At 39.3% G+C, this 26,285-nt stretch overlaps 2 protein-coding genes across 4 annotated transcripts in view; one reads left to right on the forward strand and one right to left on the reverse strand.

Moving 5' to 3' along the window:
• tap1.L (transporter 1, ATP-binding cassette, sub-family B (MDR/TAP) L homeolog) overlaps positions 1-7,495 on the reverse strand; it is a 22,941-nt gene extending 15,446 nt beyond the window's left edge. The window contains exons 1-5 of one of the 2 annotated variants that reach the window (XM_041571878.1): positions 7,380-7,459; positions 6,709-6,802; positions 4,822-5,342; positions 583-697; positions 252-382 (exon numbers count right to left, since the gene is read on the reverse strand). In XM_041571878.1, coding sequence (XP_041427812.1) covers positions 252-382; positions 583-697; positions 4,822-5,332 — 757 coding nt within the window. In that variant the 5' untranslated portion in view covers positions 5,333-5,342; positions 6,709-6,802; positions 7,380-7,459. Of the gene's footprint in view, positions 1-251; positions 383-582; positions 698-4,821; positions 5,343-6,708; positions 6,803-7,379 lie in introns of both variants that reach the window. The other variant, NM_001171889.1, reaches the window with a different exon arrangement.
• On the forward strand, positions 5,324-26,285 carry tap2.L (transporter 2, ATP-binding cassette, sub-family B (MDR/TAP) L homeolog). 2 transcript variants are annotated; one of them, XM_041572003.1, is made up of 12 exons: positions 5,324-5,383; positions 9,279-9,813; positions 10,240-10,354; positions 11,278-11,408; positions 12,030-12,235; positions 13,592-13,789; positions 16,103-16,231; positions 16,792-16,980; positions 22,768-22,941; positions 23,392-23,551; positions 23,910-24,046; positions 24,158-26,285. In XM_041572003.1, the coding sequence occupies exons 1-12, from the start codon at positions 5,381-5,383 to the stop codon at positions 24,365-24,367; spliced, it is 2,187 nt and encodes a 728-aa protein (XP_041427937.1). In that variant the 5' UTR covers positions 5,324-5,380; the 3' UTR covers positions 24,368-26,285.

The following is a 26,285-nucleotide window of genomic DNA, read 5'->3' on the forward strand; positions in this document are numbered from 1 at the left end:
GGGGCGGCATGCTGCCCAACCACACCCACATTGGTTCAAAAACACTGAGCATGTGCAGAAGATACAATACAATAATTGTATACAATAATAATAAAATACAATAATTTTGTAAATTTCCCATACCCAATCCACATTACTCAGGTCCCGATTATGAAAATTTGAATGAATAAAGGGGGGGCATGGGTGACGAACGGCAATGGGCCTAGGGGCACCCACTATGCAAATCCGGCCCTGCATATTGTATGGATTACCTGCAGACATGGAGTCAAAGAATGCCATTTCCTGCTTCAGGATGGAGCGGAGGAGCTGTCCCTGTGTGCGAATGTGGATCATACTCATTGTGACATTGTAGATACAGTCACACACAAATTCAGTAACTGCACTGTTAGAAACATATTGGTAAATGGTTATATAGACTTATTCACATGATAGGTTCTGTTTACCTACAGACGATAAATGAAAACAACTGTTCAATTAATTGGTCATAAGGAATGTCAATATGGATGAACATAAATACAGTAAATATAACATGACTCTGATTTCCTTGCCTATCTGTAAGGGAGGTAATTAGTGAGCTCTCACCTTGCTGCTGTGATCAGACTCATAGCTATAATAGCTGAAGTAAAGGCAGAGGGATCCTCCTTGTTGGCTATCCAGTCTGTCATACGCCCAGTGTAAGAGGGAAGAGCCATCTCACCTATTACAAGTAAGAGGAATAGAAATTTAGTCAGACCAAGAAGACAAAAGATATTTTGGCTTGTCATTAACGTACAGACACTTTTCAAATAGCTAATCGGATTATATTTAATGATTATAAAATTAATCTCTTTCAAAAGTCAATAATATTGAGGGATAATTTACACACCCTTCAGTGGATGAAAAGATGGTGTTGCCATAGGTAAAACAAAAATCCATACAAAAAGCTATGACAGCAATCATTAAAAATATTAATGTTTCCTGTTTCTTCCTTCACTCAGGGAAATATATATACTATTGTTTCCCTAGTTGCTCATTGGCTGCTGTACTAAAGTGCAAAGTACTGCACAGTCTGGGAAAACATCCAGAAATAAGTGGAACAGGTGAGAGGTGCTACCAAGTTTTTTGTGGTTATTTACACAAAATTAAAACTTTAAAAAGCACATTCCTTCAATTTAAACGCAATAGCAAATTTCTTGACACTCATTTACAAGTGCAGTGCAAGGTGCAAACTGACAATTTTCTTTGCACTTTTGCACCCTGCTACACACTTTGCACTGACACTTTTCATTGCACTTTTGCACCCTGCTACACACTTTGCACTAGAGAAGAATCCATTGCTGTCTAGAATCGAGCCTTATAGATCTGTGTTTTACCCATAAATACAGTGCTGCCTGCTGGGGTATGCCACATACTGTTCCAGCACTTGACTTCATAGCAAATCATAAATAAGACCCCTTAAAGGAGAATTCAACCCTTTCTTTAAAAAAAAAAAACCTTCCACTACCCTTCGGAAATCTTCGAAGCTTCTTCCTTCCCTTCGGCAATCTCCAACTGCGCATGCGCCAATACACCGCTCACTTCCTGGAGATTTCCGAAGAGAAGAAGATGGAGCCTGTGAATTCCGATGCCTGAATCTGCACCGAGGGGTAAGTAAAACGTTAGGGGCATTTACCCGGGGTAGCAGATGGGGGGAGGAGGGAGGGGGGACTATGTAGGGTAGGGGTTTTTAAGTAAGGGTTGAATTCAGATTTAAAGGGGTGGTTCACCATTAAATAAACTTTGTTTGTTCTACAATGCCTGATTCTAAGCAACTTTTCAATTGGAATTATTTGCCTTCATCTTCTGACTATTTCCAGACTTCAAATAGGGGTCACTGACCCCAACTAAAAACAACTAAAAACAAATGCTCTGTAAGGCTAAAATGTATTGTTATTGCTACTTTTTATTACTCATTATTTTATTATTTTATTATTCATATCCCAGTTCTTTTATTCAGATCAATGCATGGTTGCTAGGGTAATTTCAAACCTAGCAACCAGAATGCTGAAACTGCAAACTGGAGAGCAGCTGAATAAAATTCTAAATAACTAAAAAAAACTAAAATAATAAAACATTTGCAATTGTTTCAGACTATTCCTCTCTATATCATACTAAAAGTTAATTTGAAGGTGAACAACCCCTTTAAAGAAAACTGTTTCAAGGGGTTGTTCACCTTCAAACAAACTAGCTGTTTTCAGATAGATTATCAGAAATAATGACTTTTTCCAATAACTTTCTATGTGTAACAGTTTTTCTAATATTGAAGTGTAAAGTGTAATTTTTGACCTTCTAAAGCAGTTTTGGGGGGGGGGGTCGCCAACCCTGTAAACTGTTCTAAATTGATACATTTAATTGATACATTTGTTATCTCTTCCTGCTGAGCAGAATCTCTGGGTTTCATTACAGGCAGCTGTTAGAATTGATACAATAGTTGCTAATACTCCAGAGATGCTGCTGAGAAATGTATCATCTAAATGTTGCAAAATTGTATCCGTTTAGAGTCTTCACCTGAATTAATGACCTGCCAGACTCACACACCAGAGACACGAACATTCAACTTTAAAAGTTAGATTTTGAAAAAACAGTAAAAAATAAATAATGGAAAGTAATTTTAAAAAGCCAGAAAATAAAGCAATACCATCACTTAAAGGGGAACTCCACAAAAACATAACTTTAGCTTTTTGAAAAGTAAACATAATTTCAAACAACTTTGCAATATACATCATTTAAAAAATATTTTTAATGGTTTCTGACACTTCACTAAGCCTAGCCCCTTGCTCTCCTGCTGATCTATCTGACTACTTTACTGAGCTGTCTGAGTACTGTTACTTTGTATCAACAGCCATCTGTCCTCAGCCTGCATCCTCCAAACCCCACAATTCCCAGCACATATGATTTCAATAAGTAAAGGAACATCACAGTGCAATGCATTGTGGGTTATGTAGTTCCTGCATGCTGTCTGTAAGCTGTGGAGAAGTTGTTACAATTTGTAACATTAGTGTTTAGTCCCTCCTTCCCTGCCAGGATTTCAAAAGATGCAGAAAGAGAAGAACTGTTAAACAGCTGGATTTCAGCATAGAAAATGGCATTTATTCATACTTTTTGAAGAAACAGGTAACTGTGATGGGTATATTAGGGGTTTCTGGGTTATGTGAGCCTCTTTATCAAATTTTGGTTTGGAAGCCGGAGTTCCCCTTTAATATTATTATATAGTGAATAAAGTACCCCCTCTTGTAAAATATAAGGATATTATAAGTTACCGAGGAGTTTCATGACCATATAAAAACACGAGGCCGAAGGCGAGTGTTTTATACAGGTCATGGAACTCCGAGGTACCTTCTAATATCCTCATATTTTGCAACTGGGGGTACTTTATTAATTATAATACACAAATTTCAATGAGTCATGTGACAGAAATGACATCAGAACTCACCGTTTATAACTGATGACATCAGAACTCACCGTTTATAAGATTATAATTTACAGGATATTCATGGCTTTTGTGTATTATATAAGTATATTATGTAAACAGCCAGTAGATGGCACATGGACTGAAAATAAAGAGAACTAATAACAACAACGAAACTTCTTGCAAAATCTGTGCTAGGAGCACTTTTTTGCTGTACCTTATTGTATGTACCATTTCACTGACAGATCACTGGTGATGATACCTTTGTGAGTTGTGAATCTGTTCAATTTCAATACAGTGAATAGACAGTGGGTGGAATGTAGGATACAAAATATAGGAAGCTTCTGATAGGATGCAGATGTTTTTATTTGTATGCAGGGCATACAGTACACCACACTGAAACCTACCCCCCCCCTGCTTAAAGGGGACCTGTCATCCTAATAAATAATACCAAATACTATTTTATGATGTCAAGCAAAATAAACTTCACTACCATGACATAAATGATTTCAATCTTGTGTCTTTTAATCTTGAAAATCACAATCCCATCAAGCAGACAGCAGCCATTTTGTAGACACTGTTATTGAAGCAAGCTGGTCAGGATTTTTGGGGCAAAAACTTGAATTTTTCAAGATTATATAATACCCCAGATGTTGCAAAAAGCCAGAATGCGAAAATCTGGCATCAAGATCAAGTCAATAGCAGATGTCCCTATCTCAATTTGAAGATTTCATGTTCTGCAATGGGTTTGGACTGATAACCCAAAACATTGGGGGTTTTGAGTGTTAATCTGAAAATAATCAGTGATTTGGGAGTAAAGTCCGAAAAATTTGTACAATTCGGGTTTTCACTCGAAAAACTGCGAAACAATTTTTGATTGGTTAATTTAATGATAAATAAGGTAAAATTGGGAATGGGAGTTTGGTTAAGTTTTCTTTAATAAAAAAATCAGATGAAATCAGATTTTAAAAAATAACCCCCTAGATGTTGCAGATGGAGGGGGAAGTAAGGAGTGTAGTGACATCTAGCAAGTGCAGAATGGACCTCTATGCCTAATGCTTGAGTAGGGGCAGGAAATATATGATTGACAGCAGTTTTAAAATAGTTTATAATAGGTATGAATGTTTAATAAAAAAAAATAAGTTGGGTTTAATGTTTAATGTAAAAAGGACTTTTATTATACAACTTTTTGGTGACAGGTCCCCTTTAAAGTTACTATTGGAATTATTATTGCAGGCAAGTCCTTTCAACTAAGAGTGATTCTTCTACCTTTCTTGCTATAAATGTATCTTCTTGCACCTCTGTAATATAATTATGAAAGCTTTTGGTTTGGACATGCAAATAATGACACACACTAGCAGTTATTTAGGGCAGTACATTATATTAATACTTACTCCAAGATGACAGTACCAGGAACACGGCCACTAGAAGAAATCTGTATACATAAGGTTGCAGAAGGGTAATTAACCTTCTCAAAGAGGATGATGGGGTTACAGCTGTCTTCTCCTTTCTGCTGTGGGGAGACAGTTGGTGCCACAAGATGCCAGAGGTCAATGTGAGTAGGTAACACAAGAGGAAGACGTCCCATCGACTCCAGCTGTACAGTAGCTCTGTACTACTTCTCAGTGAGATCAGAGCAATCACAGCAGAACAGAAGGGGACAAGGAAGCTAAGAACAGTGCTGATCAATGTCAAGTGTTCTCCCTGCAGCCATGGAGGGAGTTTGGACCTACTACTAATTTTGCAAATACCCAGAGTAAGAACCACAAATCGTACCAATCCTGCCAGCCATGCCAGAAGTATGGGGGCATTAATGGGGAGTAGATAAGTAAGAAATAATCTCAGGATGAGCACAGAGGCAAAATCCACGGCAAAAAGAAAACATGGTGTCCAGACTGGATGCATGATGACCTTCCTGTAAAGAGAGACAAGAAATGGTCAAAAGAAAGATGAATGGTATGATATATGATAAAGTAATAGCTAAAGGAATTATGGAAAAGGGGGTTGCACTGGCAAGTATAAACTACATGAGATGAATGCATATTGTGTCATTGTGTTCAGGTTGCAGTTTTTAACCCAGGCCTGTGGTCTCCTAGTTACACCACTAATAGGAATGTGTCAGAATCACTGTAAGTTAGGTACATTTATAGCTGGGTATACCAGTTTAAGGTGATGTATTTTTAATAATGCTCTTCAAAGGCACACTGGTCCACACAAGTTTATTTGTCTGTATTGTGCCATAGCATGCACTCCTTTTGTCTGCAAGGTTCCATATGCTACGTCTGTAAAAAGTCAAACTAGAGGCCTGTGAGATGGATGTGGCCTTCCAAGAAAATCTGTAGCCCCCAGACTACTCAAGAGCTGCACTGAACACCATCATTTCAATATAATAAAGAATGAGTTATAAATTATACATATAGTATAATGAATAACTAGCATGCTGTATGGAAATACAGGGAGAGACCCGGCTTACAAACATCCGACTTACATACAACTCACACTTTCAAATGGAGGCTATTACAGTAATGTATTTGGTTTGCTTGGCCTTTATTAGCATTTCATTTTATTAAACCACCTGGTGTGTTTTGTCTACTGCGGAGCACAGAAATGTAAAATAAATATTGCACAGAAAGTTAAAAATAAATTCTATGTTAAGACAAATATCTAAATTGCATTAAATAAGTAAATGTATCTATTCCAACTTATGTACAATTTCAACTTTAGAAAGGACCCTATCTTGTATGTAACCTGGGGTCTGCCTCTATTTGGGCAACATAGTTGCTATTGTAGCACTTTCATTTCAACCAAAATGGAGTTTGCACGACAGAAAGAAGATGAATAGCAGAAGATCTAAATAAGGTCACAGATAATCCTAAAGTTATCCTTATTCTATACCTGTAATTTGCCTGGTTCATTTAGGCTCACATACAAAGCATGCAATAAAACTAAAGTGAATTATGTTATATGATAATTCCATGGCCACCACTCTTATAATATTTAACATACTGTTGAGTACCAGCTACAGTTTTCTGCATACACACAAATGTCATTCACATTGCAAATAGAAATGATGTGAGCCTTATTATTAGAACCCATTACAAGACAACATATCTTTTGTGTTAACAAGAATCAAGAATAAATCCTGAAGCATACATAAAGGTACAGCAGACTCAGCTAAGCATACAAGACCTGGTTTGGGCTCCAATATTTCACAGCAAATAAAGTGTAGATGACATTGCTAAAAAAAAGTATAAAAATATTTTAGATAGAGAGGGGCTTACGTTACTCTCGCTTCCCTTCTGAGTTATGCTGCTAAACAACCTCCAATCAAATGGATTTGAAGAATTGGGCACTTCCCTTAACATTTGCAGGAATCTTACAAAAATAGAAAGTTGTACATTTTAGTACTTTTGCTTTATGGAAAGCCTTTGACTAGAATTGTTTTGTACTGTTAGGAAAAATATCTTCTTCAGAAAGGTGAAAGGCTAGGGCCATACTTCAGCCACACTGCAGGCAGTAGCCTCCTCTCTGAGATGTATCTGGGGTCCTGGTCCAAAAAAGATTTTGCCTGGAGCCCAGTAGCTTCTATTTGCACCACAGAATACATGGTCTGTGTATCATATCTGGGAATGATTGACATAGGAGAGCAACAACAGAATGGTCAGACAGTAGCTAATCTTGCCAACTATACAGGTTCTGCCCAAGCAGATGGTACTACAATACAATATACATTGAGTACTGGACTGAGTAAAGCAGCAATTATCACTAGGGTTTCTCTGTCTGTTCTCCCAGTACGTATTGTTACTAAGGATAAATGATATACAATTCCACGAAAGTGGCCAATATGTCTATAGAATGAATGGTGCAAGAAACGGCTGGCACAAAGGGAGGGGTATCAGGGAAAGCAGTCCGCCGAGGCAAGCAAGAAATAGAGCAAACAATGAGCACTCACCTTGCAGCCGGTAACTACTCCCCCTCTGTAACTGCGACTCTTTGCCTTGATGTGTCCAGTCCGCCTCACACAGGGCTTTGTGCGCAGCGTAGGGATTCACCGTCCTTCCCAGAAATGCGATGGTTACGGGAAAGTGAAAGTGAAAGCGAGTTATAGGGAGCTACACTCCCCTCGCCATTCTACATTAATCCCCGCACCTACCGGATCCCTTGTTACACGCCATGTACAGTTTAGTACGACTCCCGCACGATTAGACGTTGTATCTGCTCCGAGCATTCACCTCTGTTGCGCCCCATATTCCACCTGCTCTTCCCCCCCCCAGCTGCGCGTATTGGTGCTCACACTGTCTGGATACTGCGGGGAGGGCTCTGACTTGGACTTGGGCAGTGCAAGTGAGTATAATGTGGACCTTTTCTGGGGCATCAGCGATTTCATTTTGGGAACAATATACCAAAACTCTGGGCCTTATATGTCATACTGAGCCATACTAAATATTTGTTTTTTGAACAATATATATATCAAATAGGTGGGCTCATTTTGCCTAGAAGATGTATTAGAGCTCACTCTATTAAATTCACCAGACATCATGTCTCTCTATATGCAGAATTTGTGCAAAGGGCAGTTATTTTGTTAGATTTTGTTTGTACTGGAATTAGCTATTTGAATAAGCTCTAATACATCTGCTAGGAAAGACATATTGGATCATTCATCTGACACCCAACTGCTGTACGAAGAAAGAATCAAGAGAAACAGATGCTGAGAGAGGAATAGTGAAGATATACTTGATTATTTCAGAAACAATGCAGAATTGAGATTGTATTTAGAAAGTTTCTTACTTCACTATGAGGAAGCTTATATTAGATTTTCATTTTTGCAATAGTTCGCCTTTAAGGAATGTAAAGTTTAAAGGAGAAGGAAAGTCTGTTTGCACTTGGGGTGCCAAATGTTAGGCACCCCAAGTGATTGTATTTACTTACCTGAAACGCAGGCCGGTGCTCCTATCAGCAGAAAACTGCACCGGCCCGGGGTTATACCAGTGAGTACGATGGAGTGATCGTCTTCCTTTTCCTTTGTGTGGCTGCACATGCGCAAAAGAACGAAAAGCCGAACTTAAAAGTCGACTATTTCGTTCAACTGCACATGCGTTTGCCCCTGGAAATTTGAAGCAAGAAGAAGACGGAAGAAGATCGTTCCGTGGTGCTCACTGGTATAACCCGGGCCAGTGCAGTTTTCTGCTGATAGGAGCACAGGCCGGGTTTTCAGGTAAGACAATGCAATCACTTGGTGGCCAACCCACGCGCTGGCTGATAGCGAGTTCGATTGCGCATGCGTGAAACTGCACGCAAGTGCGCATGCGCGAAACTGCACTCGGGCACGCATGCACAGAAGCGCATTTACTCACAGGAATTCCAGCAGTGTCTGGGAAGAGACTGAAACTGTGCTCGTGCACACATGCGCAGAGGCGCATTTACGCACACAAATTAAAGCAGCGGGCGGGGAAAGATGGGACCGGAAATGGGGTAGACGACAGAGCGGGTACGTGCCTGGCGCCCTCCCAACTTTGCGCCCTAGGCACGTCCCTACTCTGCCTACCCCTAGTTCCGGCCCTGCTTGGTGGTGCTTAACATTTGGCACCCCCAAGTGCACCAAGCCTTTCCTTCTCCTTTAAGGCATAAAATGAGCCTAATATCCCCATACAGTGTATTTGGTCATATGTATGAAAAATATGGTGTACCCCTAGGTATTGCTTTTTTGTAACCAGCTGAAGTCCTTAATAATAAATAGTGGGCCTGCAATTTGCCTGTGTGTGTATTTCCCTAGTTACTTCTTAGACTAACCAGTATCGATCCAGAATATATTTTGATATTCACTGATACAAAACTCTGTCTTGCTTTTCAGCTATTCAAACCCAACATCCTTTGCTCTGTGCTTTTCATAATGGCCTCCCTAAGTTTTCCTGTTATCCTTTTTATGGCAGATTTTTTTCTTAATTATTTTGCTGCAAAGCTTATCTATAAATATTACCCCTATGAGATCCTGGGTGCTCTGTGGCTGCTGTCCCTTATTAAATTCCCAGTGCTGGCCATAGTGTCTGTGAGACTGAAGTGCCCTGCCTGGGTTACCTCTCAACTCACTTTTGTTCTGACTCTTTGCCTGTCCATCCCCTTGCACCAAACACTCAGATTCCTTTTCAGCTCTCATGTCCCAGAAATGCACTCCAGCTTCCCAGGTTCTTTCCTGAGCCACCTGCCTCCTATCTTTGCTTGCTTTCTCTGGGATCTTGTCTCCCCCAAGCTCCTTCCAAAGTCTACTGAAGGGGAAGCAAACAATAAGAAGAGAGAGAGGGATAATTTCATCAGGCTTGTGAAATATTCCATACCTGACTGGCTGCCCTTGTGTGGAGCATTTGTCTTTCTTACACTCGCTCTGATTGGTGAGTTATTTGTGTTTATTTACATACATTAACATCTACACACATGTTCCATTGATCATGTAAGAACTGGAATAGTTATTTTGACCAGTGCATACATAATATGGTAAAGAACAACAGTTTCAGAGAACATTAAATGGAAAAGCCATATGGGGCAGCAAGAAGCAGGCAGATGAAGCAATGGAAGTATACAGCTCAGTAAGATAAGGTATAAGGTGTTTGTAATGGTAATCTTTGGGGCACAGAATAATGGAATAATGTACCCCTAGGGTATTATAAGTCACCGTGACTGTATTTTACAGCATATTCATGGCTGTTGTGTATTATACTGTATGCTTTTAGAATATTTCCATGATGTTATCAGTTATAAGCAGTGCTAAGTGGTGTCATTTGTGTCACATGAAACTCACTGAAACGTGTGTATTCTAGGTGAGATGTTTATTCCCTATTACATGGGTCGTGTGATTGATATACTATCAACAAACTACAATGAAAGAGAGTTTCTGGTGGCCATGTTTTTTATGGCCACGTTCTCCATTACAAGGTAAATGGAAATCTTTTTCACATGCAGAACATTACAGAAAATTGTGCTGCAGTAGTTCCAGAAGAGCAAAAAATATACAGTATAATATTATAGAAAATAATAATTTTCAACCAACTCTATCCTCCCATACTAATGAGAGAAGTCCCAATTTTGCTTTAATTCATGGCCCAATGCTGAGCTGTGCATCAGGGTTGGTGGCTGACATGTTTGGCTGCGTCACATACAGAGCCTCTGAAACATGAGCATTAAAACAGAGCTGTCCTTTTAGTATACACTTTCCATATTGGTGATAAAAGCTTGAACAGCCAATGATAGCTGCCATAACTTTTGCACAGCTATGCACTGGGTCCTGAGGTATGGGAAAATGTAGGCCCCTTTTGGGAGGATGAGTGATGTGGTTTGGGTCCTGTCCATTATATATAAACAACATTACTTCTCCTTTAATTTTCATTAGAAATTATAAACTTTTTTTTACAATGACCTGTGCAGAAAGGTATTTACCTGGGCTGTGTTGCTTTCCAGCAGCATTCAGAAGTCATAAACAGTGAGACAGACAAGCTTTTCATGCAGCAAGAAAGCAGGTCTAGTTCTTAGTATTTAGTCTAATGACTAATGTCAAGAGAATTCTGTAGCAGAAAAGTAAACGCTTATTGCACATGACCACGGGGTTCTTTGTGTGACATTTTATGCTCTGAAGTTCATTTGTCATTAATCCATGTGTTTTAGAAGGGATGATTGCCATTTACTACCATGAGAAATTGTGACATTTAGACAGGGGTGTTATATATGCTGCTGTTTGGCATCTGAGGACATACCCTTTTTTCATTGGACTTTTGAATCACTTTGATAAAAACGCAATTAATTGTGTACATGCAGTGGAATAATGATGATTATGATGATAACAAGCTCTCTATTCTCTGCAGCTCAATCTTTTCTGGCTGTCGTGGTGGCCTCTTCATGTTTTCACTTGCTCGGCTTACACAGCGATTACGTCTCCTTCTGTTCCGCTCTGTCATCAAGCAGGAAATCGCTTTCTTTGAAGATAATAAATCAGGTACTAAGTATGGAATCAAGAATTGACAGAGACAACAGATGTGACTCTCTGTTCATCCTGTCTCATAATCATTCAAAGTATAGGAACATAACATTTTTCATTTATAAGGGATGATTCACCGATATAGGTGCCAAATGCACAAGTGCAGTTGCCAATAGCAACCAGTTAGAACTTAGTTCTTATATTGGTTGATTGTTGCAAGAAGGGCCACCAACCAACAAGGGGTACTAGAGTTTACTTGTAATTAATTTACTTGTAATAAATAATTAAGGCAACCTGGGGTGGGCAACTTATTAATATGGGGCCTCAAGCATCCTGATGGCAGTGATGACTGCTGGTAAGTGTACTGGTGCAACTGAACATTTAGATTCATAAATATATCCCATAACCATCATTTTGGGGCATGGACATATTGTTTTTTAGCATCACAGCACCACACACCTCAAGCATACTAATAAGTGTAATGGTCGCATTGCTGTGAATAGCAAGATGAAACTACCAAATTTGTGACATTTTAGTGTGAGTATTCCTGTGCTCAATTTTGTACTTGGATGCTGTATCTACTTTGTAATAATAAATGAGGTCTAGTGGGTCTAACTTTGTTTTACTTGTTTTACTCAGGGGATATCACATCTCGACTGACCCATGACACAGCACGTGTGAGCCGCTCTATTGCTGCCAATGTAAACATAACACTGCGTATGCTGGTGAAATGCGTTGGGGTGTATAGCTTCATGTTTTCCATATCATGGCAGCTTACTCTGCTTACATTTATCAGCTCTCCCCTCACCTGGATAATACAGAAAATGTACAACCACTATCATCAGGTACAATTCAGGGCATTTAAAGCGTTCTGCCAAAATATTGCTATGTTGCAGAATTCCAGAATTCTGTCGGCATGGGTCTGTTTGTCATTTCAGTTGGCAGACAAGTGTTTGCATGGCAGGTTTTTGAGTGTATTTGTCAATGTCAGTGTTTTCAGCATGCCTAACTGCCTCAAGCTCACATGCTCATATCTGTCCTGAAAGTTAAAACCTTTTTTCGTTTACTGACCTTGTAGGTCCAGCTTTTGATCAGGCCACCAGCTTAGTTCATAACAAAGTTACAGGTACAGAAAAACATTGGTGTATGCCTTTAGTTGTACCAGGCGTTCAGCCATAGCTTCGAAATATGTAGGCCAGTAAATAGGTATTTACCCCAAATCTCACCCTATATGTGATATAAATAGCCATTATTTCCAAATCTCTACTAACTGTTCTTCCTCCTGAGATTACTTGAGAACCCTCAGGGAGCTAGTCACCATTTCTAAAGTTAGTGTCCCAGTAAGAAATGTAAGCCATGTAACCAGTAATGGAAAGTGGGTCACACAAAGGGCATATTTAGACAAAATAAAAATGATATCATATGAAACTGTTTTCAGAAATGGTTAAAGGGGACCTTTTATTTTCCATAAAATTTTCGTATGTATAGATGCAAATTTTCAACTGGTATGTCTGTAGACTTGTTGACATATGTGTATATTTTATATATTGTATATATATTTTTTTTAAATATAGCCTTAACAAGTCTGTTGAATCTGAGGACCACAGAATCACATACCCAAAGCTGTTGCACCTTATCCATGTGCCCTTCAACCTGCACTTTGCAACTTGCACTAGACTGAGAATTTGCTTCCTGTGCACAATCCTTAGAGTGCCATAAATATAACTTGTACCCAATTTCTGGCTGCTCTAACATGTGCTGTGAGAGCCTTGAACCATATTAAAATGTCACTTTTGTTGGCATAGATCACAGCTAAAGGGCTGTAACCGTAGCCAAACATAAGGTGTACTATGTGTATTCTAATTTTTTCCCTTTCCCTACCAATGACATATGTGCTATGTCATTGACAAGGACAAAGACAATATGCATGTTTCAAGTTCTGATTTACACAATGGGAAAAACAGGTTGCCTAACCAAGTGCTTTTCCAGAAGTGCCCTTAAGCTGGTCAAAACACTGGCAAGAAAAAGATTATATGGATATATACAGCCAATATTTGTCCATTTTGCTTCATAGATTATATTGTTTGTTCATGTCACATATTCTGGTTTAGTTCTTGTCATGTATTCTGGTATAGTTTTGGTGACTATATTTTTGGTGACTATATGATAAAATAAAAATGCTCTGCTACCATTTTTTCTAGGATCTGGTGAAGAAAGTCCAGGATTCCATTGCAAGATCTAGTGAGCTGGCCAAAGAGATTATCGAATCTGTAAGAACTGTGTACAGTTTTGCTGCTGAGGAAGAAGAGGCAAAAAGATACGAGAAATCTTTGCGAGAGACCCATGTGTTACAGACACGCAGAGATTTTGTCAGAGCTTTGTACCTGCTGGTTACCAGGGTAGGAACTGTTGAACTGGCTGTTTTGCAATACAGGAAATAGAGAAAAGGCGTGAGTGATTGTGTGATAGTTTTCATATGTAGCTCATGTATTTTGAGCGAAAGTAAAACATTCAGGGTGAGAGTGAGACATTTAGTTGAGACTTTGCATCTTAATTTAAATGATGCCATGTTGGCATAATGTGGCCTTTGAGTCATTCACATAAAAGACCTTTGAACACAGTGTGCATCCAGAGAATTGTAAACCATAACTACAGGGCCCCTTTGTATTGTTTGGTGCCATGTTCCAAAATTGTGCAACCATGGCAAGATGACAAATGACCTTTCTGTGGAACCCAAAGGGCACATTTACCAACAATCGAATTTTGATTTTTTCCCCACGAATCTCTAAAAATGTGTGGTTTTCCTATTTTTTTAAAACGTTTAAAAATTTGAGACTGATTAAGGCACCGATTCACTAACCTCGAGTGAAGGATTCGAAGTAAAAAAAATTCAAATTTTTGTGCTCCTCGACTATCGAATTGGCGTAAATTCGCCTGAGTAGAATGATTCGAATAGATCGAGCGCAAAAACGCTGCGACTATTCGCCATTCGATAGTCAAAGTACTGGATCGAGCGCAAAAACGCTGCAACTATTCGCCCATTCGATAGTCGAAGTACTGTCTCTTTTAAAAATACTTCGACTGCCTACTTCGCCACCTAAAACCTACCGAATTGCTTTAAAAGCCTATGGGAAAGTCCCATAGGCTTGTTTTACAAGTTTTTGATCGAATAAAAAGGCATTCGATCGAATGAAAATCCTTCGAGCGAATATTCGATCGAGCGCCTATTCGCCTTGCGAATATTCACCAATTCGACTATTCGCCAGGGCGTAAATTCGCCCGAATTGCCTATACGATTCTATTCCCCAGTCAAATTTCGAGGGATTTTACCCCTCGAAATTCGACCCTTGATGAATTTGCCCCTAAGTGTAAAAACCATGCAAACCTCTAAAACAAAACTTTGCCAGGTAAAAGTTGTCAAGGTCCTATTGAAGTCAATGGGAGCTGCGTTGATCCTGTTGGACTGCTTTAAATCAATTCAGCTTTTAGAGGATTTTTTGCTAGGAATTGTCTGAAAAACTTTTTAGTTTAGTTTTTAGAGGTATTTGTATTTTTTAGCATATCATTCAGAGTAATTTTCCATTTCAATTTTTTTTAATAGTTTTTTTTAATAAATATCATGACATTCATAGTTTTAGAATTTGTGAGTTTAGTAGTGGGTTTTAAAAACTTCTAAAACCAATAAAATCCGACCTTTGATAAATAGGCTTCCAGGTGTTCCACTATATGCTCCTATTTATAAACAAGTCCTCATTTTTTTCTAACTGAAAGGATAAGTTGTTAGATAACCCTGGCAAGTCAACAGTAGAGAACCTGATTTTGGCATACTGTTTCTGTCATTGTTTTATTGTAAATTCTTCAAACACCTAGTTGTTTTCAGATAGTTCACTGGAAATAATGACCTTTTCCAATCACTATTTTCTATGTGTGACCGTTTTTCTAATATTGAAGTTTAAAGTGTCATTTTTCACCTTCTAAAGCAGCTCTGGGAGGAGGGTCGCCGACCCTGTAAACTGTTCTAAATTGATACATTTAGTTGATACATTTCTTATCTTTGTCCCTGCTGAGCAGAATCTCTGGGTTTCATTACAGGCAGCTGTTAGAATTGATACAATAGTTGCTAATACTCCAGAGATGCTGCTGAAAAATGTATCACCTAAATGTTGCAAAATTGTAACAGTTTAGAGTCTTCACCTGAATTACTGAGCTGCCAGACACACACCAGAGACACGAACATTCAGCTTTAAACTTAGATTTTGGAAAAACAGTAAAAAAATAAATAATGGAAAATAATTGAAAAAGGGCTTTATTTCTGGTGAACAATCTGAAAACAACTAAACTGAAAAAAGTGTTGGAAGGTGAACAATCCCTTTAATAGAGCACAAGAGTTTTGCTGTATACCTGTACCTTAAAAAAACACTTTTATTTATCTTTTTTTTTTATTAACAGATTTTAACAGTACAGTTATCACAGTGCCAAAAACATATTAGACAATCAAGATAAAGGCAGTCCAGCAGAACGCACAGCGTACAAAATTTATTTATCTTTTAAATGCATGAATAGGCACAGAATTGAAACTTTACTCATTTTGTGGCATTTTGCCACTTCCTCAGAAGCAACAGTTTAAGATATTTAAGAGTAGAGTCCATGGTGAGCAATGAAAGTTCCAGTTTGATAACATTACATATATATATATCTCTCTTTTCCTGTAGCTTGTTAATCTTGGCCCTCAAATCACTATGCTGTATTATGGGCAGATCTTAATCCGCAGTGGTTTTATTAGTAGTGGGAAAATGGTGTCATTTATCCTGTACCAAATGGAATCTAACAGCTATATACGGGTGAGTATAAAGGTTCTGTGTATTACTGTCTGTTGTCTGTGACTGAACCCTAGAAATATTGCTAGAAGGTGTTTGTAAATTTTGTCTGGGCTAAATATTACTCTGGCAGATTCACCAGTACTTGTGTGTTTCCCTGTGCTCTGTAGGATTCTCTTTTCTCTTGGCTGTGTTGTCAGAAAAGTGGCTGATAATAATTCTCATAACTGAAAGTTTTGGGGTGCTACAGAACATTTGTGGGCTGGACTAGAAAAAAAACATTTTGACTACAGAATATGGAAAGCATAAACTGAATGAATTAAAATAAGGTCCAGAAAACAGCAAGGGGTTTATTTACTATAAAAACGGATTGTGGAAAAACTTAAAAAAAACGTAATAAAAAATTAATAAAATCGAGCGAAAACCCAAATTACTCTTAATTTTTCAGGCTTCTCCCTGAATTGCTTGAAAAATATTCACTTCTCCCATCTAGATCACATGATTAGTAAGATAACACACATGCATTTTTTAAAAAAAAATCTTATTCTTTTTACTTTGTCTTGTTTATTTCACCATTGTTTCAGACTCTAGTTCACATGCTCAGTGAAATCACTCACTCAGCTGGAGCCGCAGAGAAGGTTTTCCAGTATCTGGATCGGAAGCCAAAGGTGTCTGCATCTGGTTGCCTTTGCCCTGACAAACTACAGGGAAGATTTGAATTTAGGAATGTCACTTTCTCGTACCCATCCCGACCAGAGTTTTTAACATTAAAGGTATGTTTCTTTTAAAAACATTCGTCGATGGGGGGGCGTGGCCGACTAGCAATGTGAGCAGATGTGTGGTAGCTGAGCTCCGGTTCAAACCCACGCAAATCCGGTAAAAATCCTGACTAACCAGGGGGAAACCCCCTTATAATCAAGCTCGCTTGCAACGGACCAATTATCAATGGGCAGAAAGAAGCATAACGTGGCAGAGGCTTCTGATATCCGAGCACATCTGAGGAACACGGGGAGGCCTACCAAAATGTCTGACACACGCAAGCCAGAAACGCCCAAGGAACATCGCAACAGAGCAGCCGCACCACCTACAGCAGTGCCGCACGCAACTGTGAGTACACCTGACACTTCTGCCGAGCAGTCCGGCCCTGTGCTCTCCCCCTCTCCTCAAATCTTAAGCCTCTATAGCAACTCGCCACCAACTGAGAATGATGAACCTACCTTAACGGAGGTTGTGGCGGTTCTCCAGAATACTATTCAAACGTGTCATGCAGCAACCATGGCTAAGGTTGAGGAGCTGCGAATAGACTTTGCCATTCTGCGACAAGACCTTCAGAAGGTGCGGGAACGCACAACTCAGGTGGAGTGGAGGGTGGGGGAGCTGGAGGATTCCTGTCATACGTTGCCGGAACGCCTGACCCAAATACAACGCAAGCTAGAGGCGGCTGAGGCAAAGTCGGATGACTTAGAAAATCGCCTGCGACGCAACAATGTGCGTATAATTGGTTTCCCCGAAAGAGCCGAAGGCCCGGACACCACTAAATTTCTGGAAAACTGGCTTAAAACTGAATATGGGACTGAGGCCTTTTCCCCAATGTTTATAATTGAGCGCGCCCACCGCATTCCAGCTAGGCCTCCGCCACCTGGCGCGCCCTCAAGATCCATCATTGCCCGCTTTCTCAATTTTAGAGATAGAGATGCAGCTCTGGTGGCCGCTCAACGCTTGGGGGAATTAAAGTTTGAAAATTCAACGATTTCGCTCTATCCGGACTTCTCCAGCGATCTACGGAAACAACGGCAGCAATTCGCTACATTAAAGAGACGCCTCCGAGATGCTGGGATACAATACTCCATGCTATATCCTGCCAAGCTCCGGGTCTCAGCAGATGGAAAGGCGAAATTTTTTACATCACCCCTGGAAGCCTCCCAATGGCTAGACTGCCTTCCTGATTAAGGGGCATGTTTACTAACATTGGAGATAAATATCTGGAGAAATTTCTGGAGATGTTGCCCATGGCAACCAATCAGCAATTAGATTTAAACAGCCACAGCCAAGTTAGAAAACAAAAGCAAAGATCTGATTGGTTGCTATGGGCAACATCTCCAGAAATCTCTCCAGATATTTATCTCCAATGTTAGTAAACATGCCCCTAAAGCATTTCTATACCTGCTTCATTCCTTTTGAGCATACAGATAGGCCTTATAATAATTGGCCTAGCAATTCTACGATCATATTGAATACCAGTCCCATCATGTTGTATATCCTGATAATATCTTTTCTACAGCAAGGTAACCAATATGGGTCTACCCTGGTCTAGTTTACTCTCTTCCTCCTAGTGGGAATCATGGAGTCAGCAAGAGTTGATATCTGTAGAACTGTATCTACTGTCATTGGTTTGATACTTAAAGTCTGCAATACGATATTTTCACTGTTAATTTGATACTTTGTTACTAATTTGTTAACGGTGCGACCATTTGTTTTAGGTGCACTCCCAACTGATTTTGAATGTTTTGGGATCGACACTTCCCCACTATAGTGGGAAGTAGGGTGGGAAATGCTGGGAATTATCTTCTCCTCTCCTCTCTCTTCCCTTCTATCACTTTTCCCTCTTCTTCTCTCTATCTTTCTACGCTCTATAGGGAGAGTCAAGATTTGGATTTAAAAACCTACGATGGCAGCTGAAATAACAGCTATCTCCTGGAATGTGAGGGGACTTAATACCCCTCTCATAATTAACGTATATATACCTCCACCTTTTAATGACTCTCTACTCTATAACTTACTTTCACGACTGGCAGCTCTACCTTTGGTTCCAACACTGGTGATGGGGGATATTAATGATGTAATGGATGTGAGTATGGATTGCCTAACCCTCTCCACCTCAGGGAAATCAGACATGAGAGGGTTGAAGGCTTGGGCAGATACAGCTGGTTTGGTTGATGTGTGGAGGAGTTGCAACCCATCTAAACAAACATTTTCCTGTTACTCTAGGGGTTCTATGTCAAGGATTGACCTAGTCTTAGCCTCATCTGATATGTCCACCAAAATCACTAGAGCTGACTTCCTGCCTAGAGGAGTGTCAGATCACGCCCCCTTACTGGTCACATGGAGATTACACTCACACGCTACTAGCAAAATTTGGAGATTAAACCCTTACTGGATTACCCACCCAGATATAAAGGAGAACATTAAACAGTCAATTGATGATTACCTCCAGATCAATATAAACACTGCTCCCCTACCACTAGTATGGGATGCACTAAAAGCATTTATAAGGGGTGAGAATATCTCTAAGATAGCTCGTACTAAAAAATTAGCAGCACAAATGATGACTAATGCTGAGGACATACTCAAAGAGGCTGAGGAAGGGTACATCCGGGATCCTGGAGATCCAACTAAACTTGCTTATTTAATTGCACAAAGACAATATGCTCGGGCCCAGTGGAAATGCGCCCATAAAAGTCAGTTGTACCATAAGTTTGCTCTCCACGAAAAAGGGAGATAAGAATGGCAAGTTGCTGGCGCTTCTGGCCAGAGAAGACTATAGCAGGCCAGCCATCCATGCAATAAGTAAAAATTAAACAGAATTAATTACCAATCTGACAGAAATTAATCAAAATCTTGTGGAATACTATCAAAATTTATACACCTCTAAACTGGAGAAAACACCCTCAGAAATAGCTAATTATTTACAAAACCTAGATCTTCCCAATCTCTCCCTTGAGCATAGAATTTTTCTTGACTCTCCCATACAAGAACAGGAGACCTTAGAAGCTATAGCTGCCTTGCCCCCAGGAAAAACTCCAGGTCCTGAAAGAATTCCGAATTTGTGGTACCTGAATTACGCAACTCTCCTAGCCCCAATTCTAACAGATATATTTAACCAATCACTAACTACAAAAGCACTACCTCCCTCCTTTAGTGAAGCCACTATAATCCTAATAGTGAAAACAGGGAAAGATCCCCATTCCCAATCCTCCTACCGACCCATCTCCTTAATCAACTCATACTCAAAAATTTTAGCCAAAATACTAGCTAAGCGTTTAAAATGTATCATAACTTCTATAGTAGCTCCTGATCAGGTAGGATTCATCCCCCATAAAGCAGCCGAGCTAAATATTAGAAGATTATTCACCAACCTATCTATCCCCCACTCAAACCCAGGCTCTAGAGTCATTGCCTCCTTAGACAACGAGAAGGCATTCGACTCAGTTGAGTGGCATTACCTCTGGGAAACTCTAAAAACCATGGGCTTCCGTAACAAAGTTCTACTATGGATTCAGACACTGTACTCCAAACCTACAGCTAGAATTCTCTCTAATTTAGAGCTCTCGGCCCTTATTAACCTGTCTAGAGGTAAGCGCCAAGGATGCCCATTGTCACCAGGCCTTTTTCTTTTGAATCTTGATCCACTAATGACACAACTGATCAAGGCCATTGACAGATGGCTCAAACTCCTGCTTTCACTAATAGGTAGGATAAATTTATTTAAAATGAAATTCCTTCCTAAATATCTGTTTAGACAATCCCCCATTTGGATTTTGGCACAATTCTTTAAACAACTCCAAAGTCACCTAAATAAACTATATTGGTCTCCGGGCCCTACATGGGTAAAATATAACGTGCTAACCATGCCTGTATCACTAGGGGTTCTAGCTGCACCAGATATGCGGGCTTATTTTCTGGCTTCCCAATTGACTGCGTGCAGAGATGGCTTAACTCCCATTCTGAGGACCCGATAACTATGTTAGAAGCCCACTTAGTGGGTTTCTTGGAAGGCCTGAGAAACCTGATATATAGAAAGCCACCTAACATGACTCATTCTACCCTAATGATAGTAAACACAGTTAAAGCATGGCGGGTGGGCTCTGATAGATCGGGTAGAAATGGAAAGGTATTCTCACCGCACGTACCAATATGGTACAACCCTGTCCTTCATAATTTAACCACAGTTCCAGAACCACAGCTATGGGCAAAATTTAACATAGAATATCTGGGAGATATCTATTAGGATAACATTCTCCTCTCTTTCGAATAAATTAAAGATAACTTTAATGTACCTAACAAGATGTTATTCAGGTACTTACAACTCCGACATGCCATCGTTCAGCAGTTCTGCTCTGGCTCGCCCCTAATAGAGGTACCCCTCTTGAAAAGCTACTTCGGAAAGAACAACTACCCAAACCACTTTCTGCTATTTACAACCAGATCAGGCCACATACACAAATTGCCAATGGTGATCTCTATAACAAATGGATTACAAATATTCCTGACCTCATGACCGATCAATGGGAAACGATTCTTGCCGAGTTCATTCAGCCTCTAATCACACCTCATATTCTACACAAAATCAATCCTGCATTTCCTGATGTATGCAACAAGTGCAAAAGTGAAAATGCTGACTTTTTCCACCTAACCTGGAGTTGCCCCTCTATACAAAATTTCTGGACCGAAGTAGCAGCATGTATCTCTCAGCTAATGGCCTTACCGATTGAAATACACCCTTCGATTTTGTTACTGAACTATCTCACTGACACGGTCACCTCGCGGACAGAAAAAATACTGCTTACTTTCCTACTGTTTTTTGCTAAAAAAGCAATTGCTATAAAATGGAAAGATGATCTCCCACCAACAACTACTCTCTGGAAAAGCTTGGTTGAGCAAACTCTCCCAATTTTGGAATAAATATACGCAGCTCGTGGTTGTCCCACGAAATTCACTAAAATTTGGACCCTCTGGATATTACAGTATAAATGTTATACTAATAGGAAACAAACTTCCCCTCAACTGGCCCTGGACTGGCTTAATGATCTGGACTAAACTTGGTTTCTCTCATGTATGGCTTTTGTATTATCTAGATAGCTGGACGGTTTTCCAATTAGAATTTTGATTTGATACGTGGTTATATAACATGGTTTAAGCAGTTAAGTGTGAAGTAAGGATAACATGTTCTTCATAACGTGTATCCCTCCTCCCTTTTATTGATTTCAACTTCAACTCTCCTCTTTCTCTTTTTCTTTTCCTTCTTTTACCTCCCCTCTCTTGCTGTTGTTCCCGGGGTTTAACTATTAAAATGTCCAGTACATTATGGCTATGCTTGATATGGCTGATTGTCATTTCACTGTACAATACTGTGCTGGTAATAAATAAAAGTAAAAAAAAAAACATTCTGAGTCTTAAGTAAATGCTATTGTGTAATATGGGTAATCATGGATTTTGTTCATCAGTTTAATATATAAATAAATGCCCTAGGTGCATCAATGGTTGCATAATGGAGACAATCTATGCTAGCTAGTGTTACTATGAACTTCATATACTTTATCATTTCAGTATGCGCTTCACTCCTGACTGATCCAAACTAAGATATAATTAATCCTTATTGGAGTTAAAATAAGCCTATTGGGTTTATTAAATGTTTACATGATTTTATAGCAGACCTAAGTTATGAACATCAAAATAACAAAAAGATCTGTTATCCAGAAATATTTTTGTTTTATCTTGTTGTTTATTTCTGCATTCAAAGTATTGCCATTCAATTTGCTATCATTTCCCACATTCAATAGAATGTCTCCTTCGCCCTCCCTCCTGGCAGTGTCACTGCTCTTGTGGGCCCCTCGGGTGGAGGGAAGACAACCTGCGTGTCATTACTGGAGAGATTTTATGAACCTCAGGAAGGAGATATCCTGCTGGATGGGAAATCTCTGAAGGAATATAAACATGAATACTTGCACAGCAAGGTAAGCCTGCTGCTGGATGTGAAGGGATATATTATGTAAGAACTTTTGATTAGGACTAGTAATGCTTGGTACCAGAAACATACTCACCAAAAAAAGCCAGAGATACTTTTTAGATATTGATCTGGTAATGTTGCGACTTCTGGTATGTATAGTGTATCAACTGATAGGTTATAACAAAGCTCTTGTGCTTAGCAAGGAAACTGATTGTCCTGGGTGCTGGTTGTAGTTTTTTGTAGAAGTTGAAGACGTTGTCAGGAAGCATCGCAGGGAAATGTATAATTATTCACAGTATTCCAGTTACTCATTGTGTAGGTAGCAAGTAAGGAAGGAACAGATTCGGTGGTCATTTCGCTATAAATATAATATAATGAATTAATATAGTGATTCATGTCTGTCTGGAAAGATATATGTTGCAATACAATTTCTCCTTGTTTTTGTATACTGCTTTAGATAGCATTAGTGGCTCAGGAGCCTGTTTTGTTTGCTGGGTCAGTGAGAGGAAATATCAGTTATGGACTTCAAAACATTCCCGAGGAACAGTTGAAAGCAGCAGCAAGAAGGGCAAAGGCAGAGGATTTTATTGAGGGAATGGACAAAGCATATGACACAGGTGAGTCTATGAGGAGTATTTGAAACTGAGATATAGATAAGACACAACAGTATCAGGACTGGTAAAAGTAAGTGGAAGAGAGCCTATAGGGGACATTAATAATAAAAAGAGCAAATTAGATCATGGTACACAATACAATTAAGATCACTGTAAGATGTAGGAAGGCTTTGGTGATAAAGACAAAAGGAAAATAACTTAATTTTACAAATTACAGAAAAAAATGGTATCCTAGGGAACAGATGAAATAGTAGCTAAAACTGAGAATAAACCATAAAGATTGTGAACAAATTAATGATGAATTAGGAGCTTGAACTGCCCAGAACAAAGTTTCATTGGTGCCTCGTTTCTACGTTCACAGATGTGGGTGATAGCGGAGCTCAGCTGAGTGCAGGGCAGAAGCAGCGTGTGGCCTTGGCCCGGGCTCTGGCAAGGAAACCCAAGCTACTCATTCTGGATGAAGCCTCCAGCTGTCTTGATGCTGAAACTGAACATGAGGTATAATAATGCTAGTACCAAGTATAATAGAAATTGTCAGCTACAGTAAAATCTTAATTTTGCTCTTTTCAGGGCACCTTTAATATAATGTTTCTCCATGGTTTCTTTTAGATCCAGAAGTCTCTGCAGAGTATTGAGGATCTCTCTCTGCTGATTATCGCTCACAGACTACGCACTGTACAGAAGGCTGATCAGATTCTAGTTCTTGATGGAGGGAATTTGGTAGAGCAAGGCACCCACGAGAAGCTAGTACAGAAGCAGGGGGTGTATCACCGTCTCCTTAATGGGACCTCTCTGCAGAATAGTGGGAAAGTGAATTGACTGCTCACAGTAGACCCCTGAACATTTTAAAAGCAAAAGGAATGGAATCAGAATGCATTGTATGATGGAAACATAAAAGAAACAGCAGGGATGTACCTTCTTAAAGAAAGTCTAAATCACTGACAGTGGCAAATTTTAGGCACCCCCAGTGCTTATAATCACTTACCTGATACCCCGGTGATCCTGCTAGCAGAAAACAGCACCTGACTCTTCCACTTTTTTTTTGCTTCATTGCCCTGGACAGACACAAGTGCAGTAGAATGAAAAAAGTATTTTTGTTAAAGGTATTGTTCACCTTTGAGTTAAGTTTTAGTATGATGTAGAGAATGAAATAATGAGACAAATTACCCTAGCAACAATTCACTGATTTGAATAAGAGACTGGAATATGAATAGAAGAGGACCTGAATAGAAACACAAGCAATAAAAAAATCTATGAAAAGTAGCATTAGTAATACATTTGTTGCCTTACAGAGGATTTGTTTTTTTAGATGGGTCAGTGACCTCCATTTGAAAACTGGAAAGACTCAGAAGAAGGCAGCAGATAATTAAAAAAACTATAAAAAATAAATAATGAAGATTAATTGAAAAGTTGCTTAGACTAGGCCATTCTATAACATACTAAAAGTTAACTAAAATGTGCATCTCCCCTTTAATGTTTGGCTTTTCACTCTACTGTGCATGCGCATCTGTGTGAGGAAAGAATGAGCAGGAAGAGGATTGCTCCGTGGTGCTGCTACAGAAGTGTCCCAGGCCTGTGGAGTTTTTGCTAACAGCAGCACAGTCCCACTGTATGAGGTAAATAATTATAATCACTAAGGAGTGCCTAACACTTGGCACCTCCCAGAGATAGACTTTCCTTCTTCTTTAAAAAACACATCCCTGCTGTTTTCTTCATTTTTCCATCATAAAGGAAGGATATAATGTACAATATATTTTCTTAATTTCAAGAACCATATTTACACAGTAAAAAAGGAAAAGCTCTTGTATATATTGTCTGAATATTTAAATAAAGGACTAATAATGTTCAAAAACATTGCATAATAGATGTAGCTTATTGAGGATTTTTTATTTCAGTAATATAGTGTGCAGTTGGCTATACAAAACAGTGGTGGGCCAATCCGTCTGGGCACTTTTCCCCCTGACCTTCTCGGGTAGGTATAAATGCACGAATAAGTACCCATTTGCAGGTGTGTCAACAACTCGGGAGACGGTAAAAGAAGAGCAGTGGTGGAGGGGACAAAAAGTGCACAGGCTAGGAATAGGCGACAGAAGAGATATGTGTCTGACGAAGGGGCCCGCCCCCGAAACGTTACATTGTAATAAACACGCAGGGCTTTGCCCGCATGCATTGAGCTCAGAGTGCCAGTTCTTCTTTTATTATGGAAATTGAGGGCACCCATTCCGATTCGAATTTATGATGAGGTTGGACACTTACCTTACCTGCTCCACTGGCAAATTCTCATCTGTTTGTTTGTTCTTATGTTTCTAAAATACATAAGTAAAAACAATTAAAAATGATTTTGTTAACACAGGAATGCACAGATACTCATACCTATGAGATGCTTTAGGACTATTGTCATTAATATATTTTGCTGCAAAGTGATCCACTACTTGGGAACTCTTGACAACTGATCCAAGTGTACTCTTACATTTAAACTATTTCTTGGGCAGCCTTGTTACTTTTTTTCATGTTTTACTTTAAGGTATAGTTTCTTATGGTTATGTACTTTTGGACATACGTAAATCTCATGTATGACATGGTACAGGCTGTGAATCTAATTACTGTATGTAATGTTGACACCTGGAATATTAACATGTGTTTTCTAAATTGTTAAAACTCAAACATAATGTTACAAAAAATGTCTTTTGTCGTTTGTGCCAGCACACAGTGTAGATAATAAAACACCTTACTGAAA

Source organism: Xenopus laevis, chromosome 8L (genome assembly GCF_017654675.1).
Source record: "Xenopus laevis strain J_2021 chromosome 8L, Xenopus_laevis_v10.1, whole genome shotgun sequence".
In the NCBI taxonomy this organism is placed as follows: Eukaryota; Metazoa; Chordata; class Amphibia; order Anura; family Pipidae; genus Xenopus; species Xenopus laevis.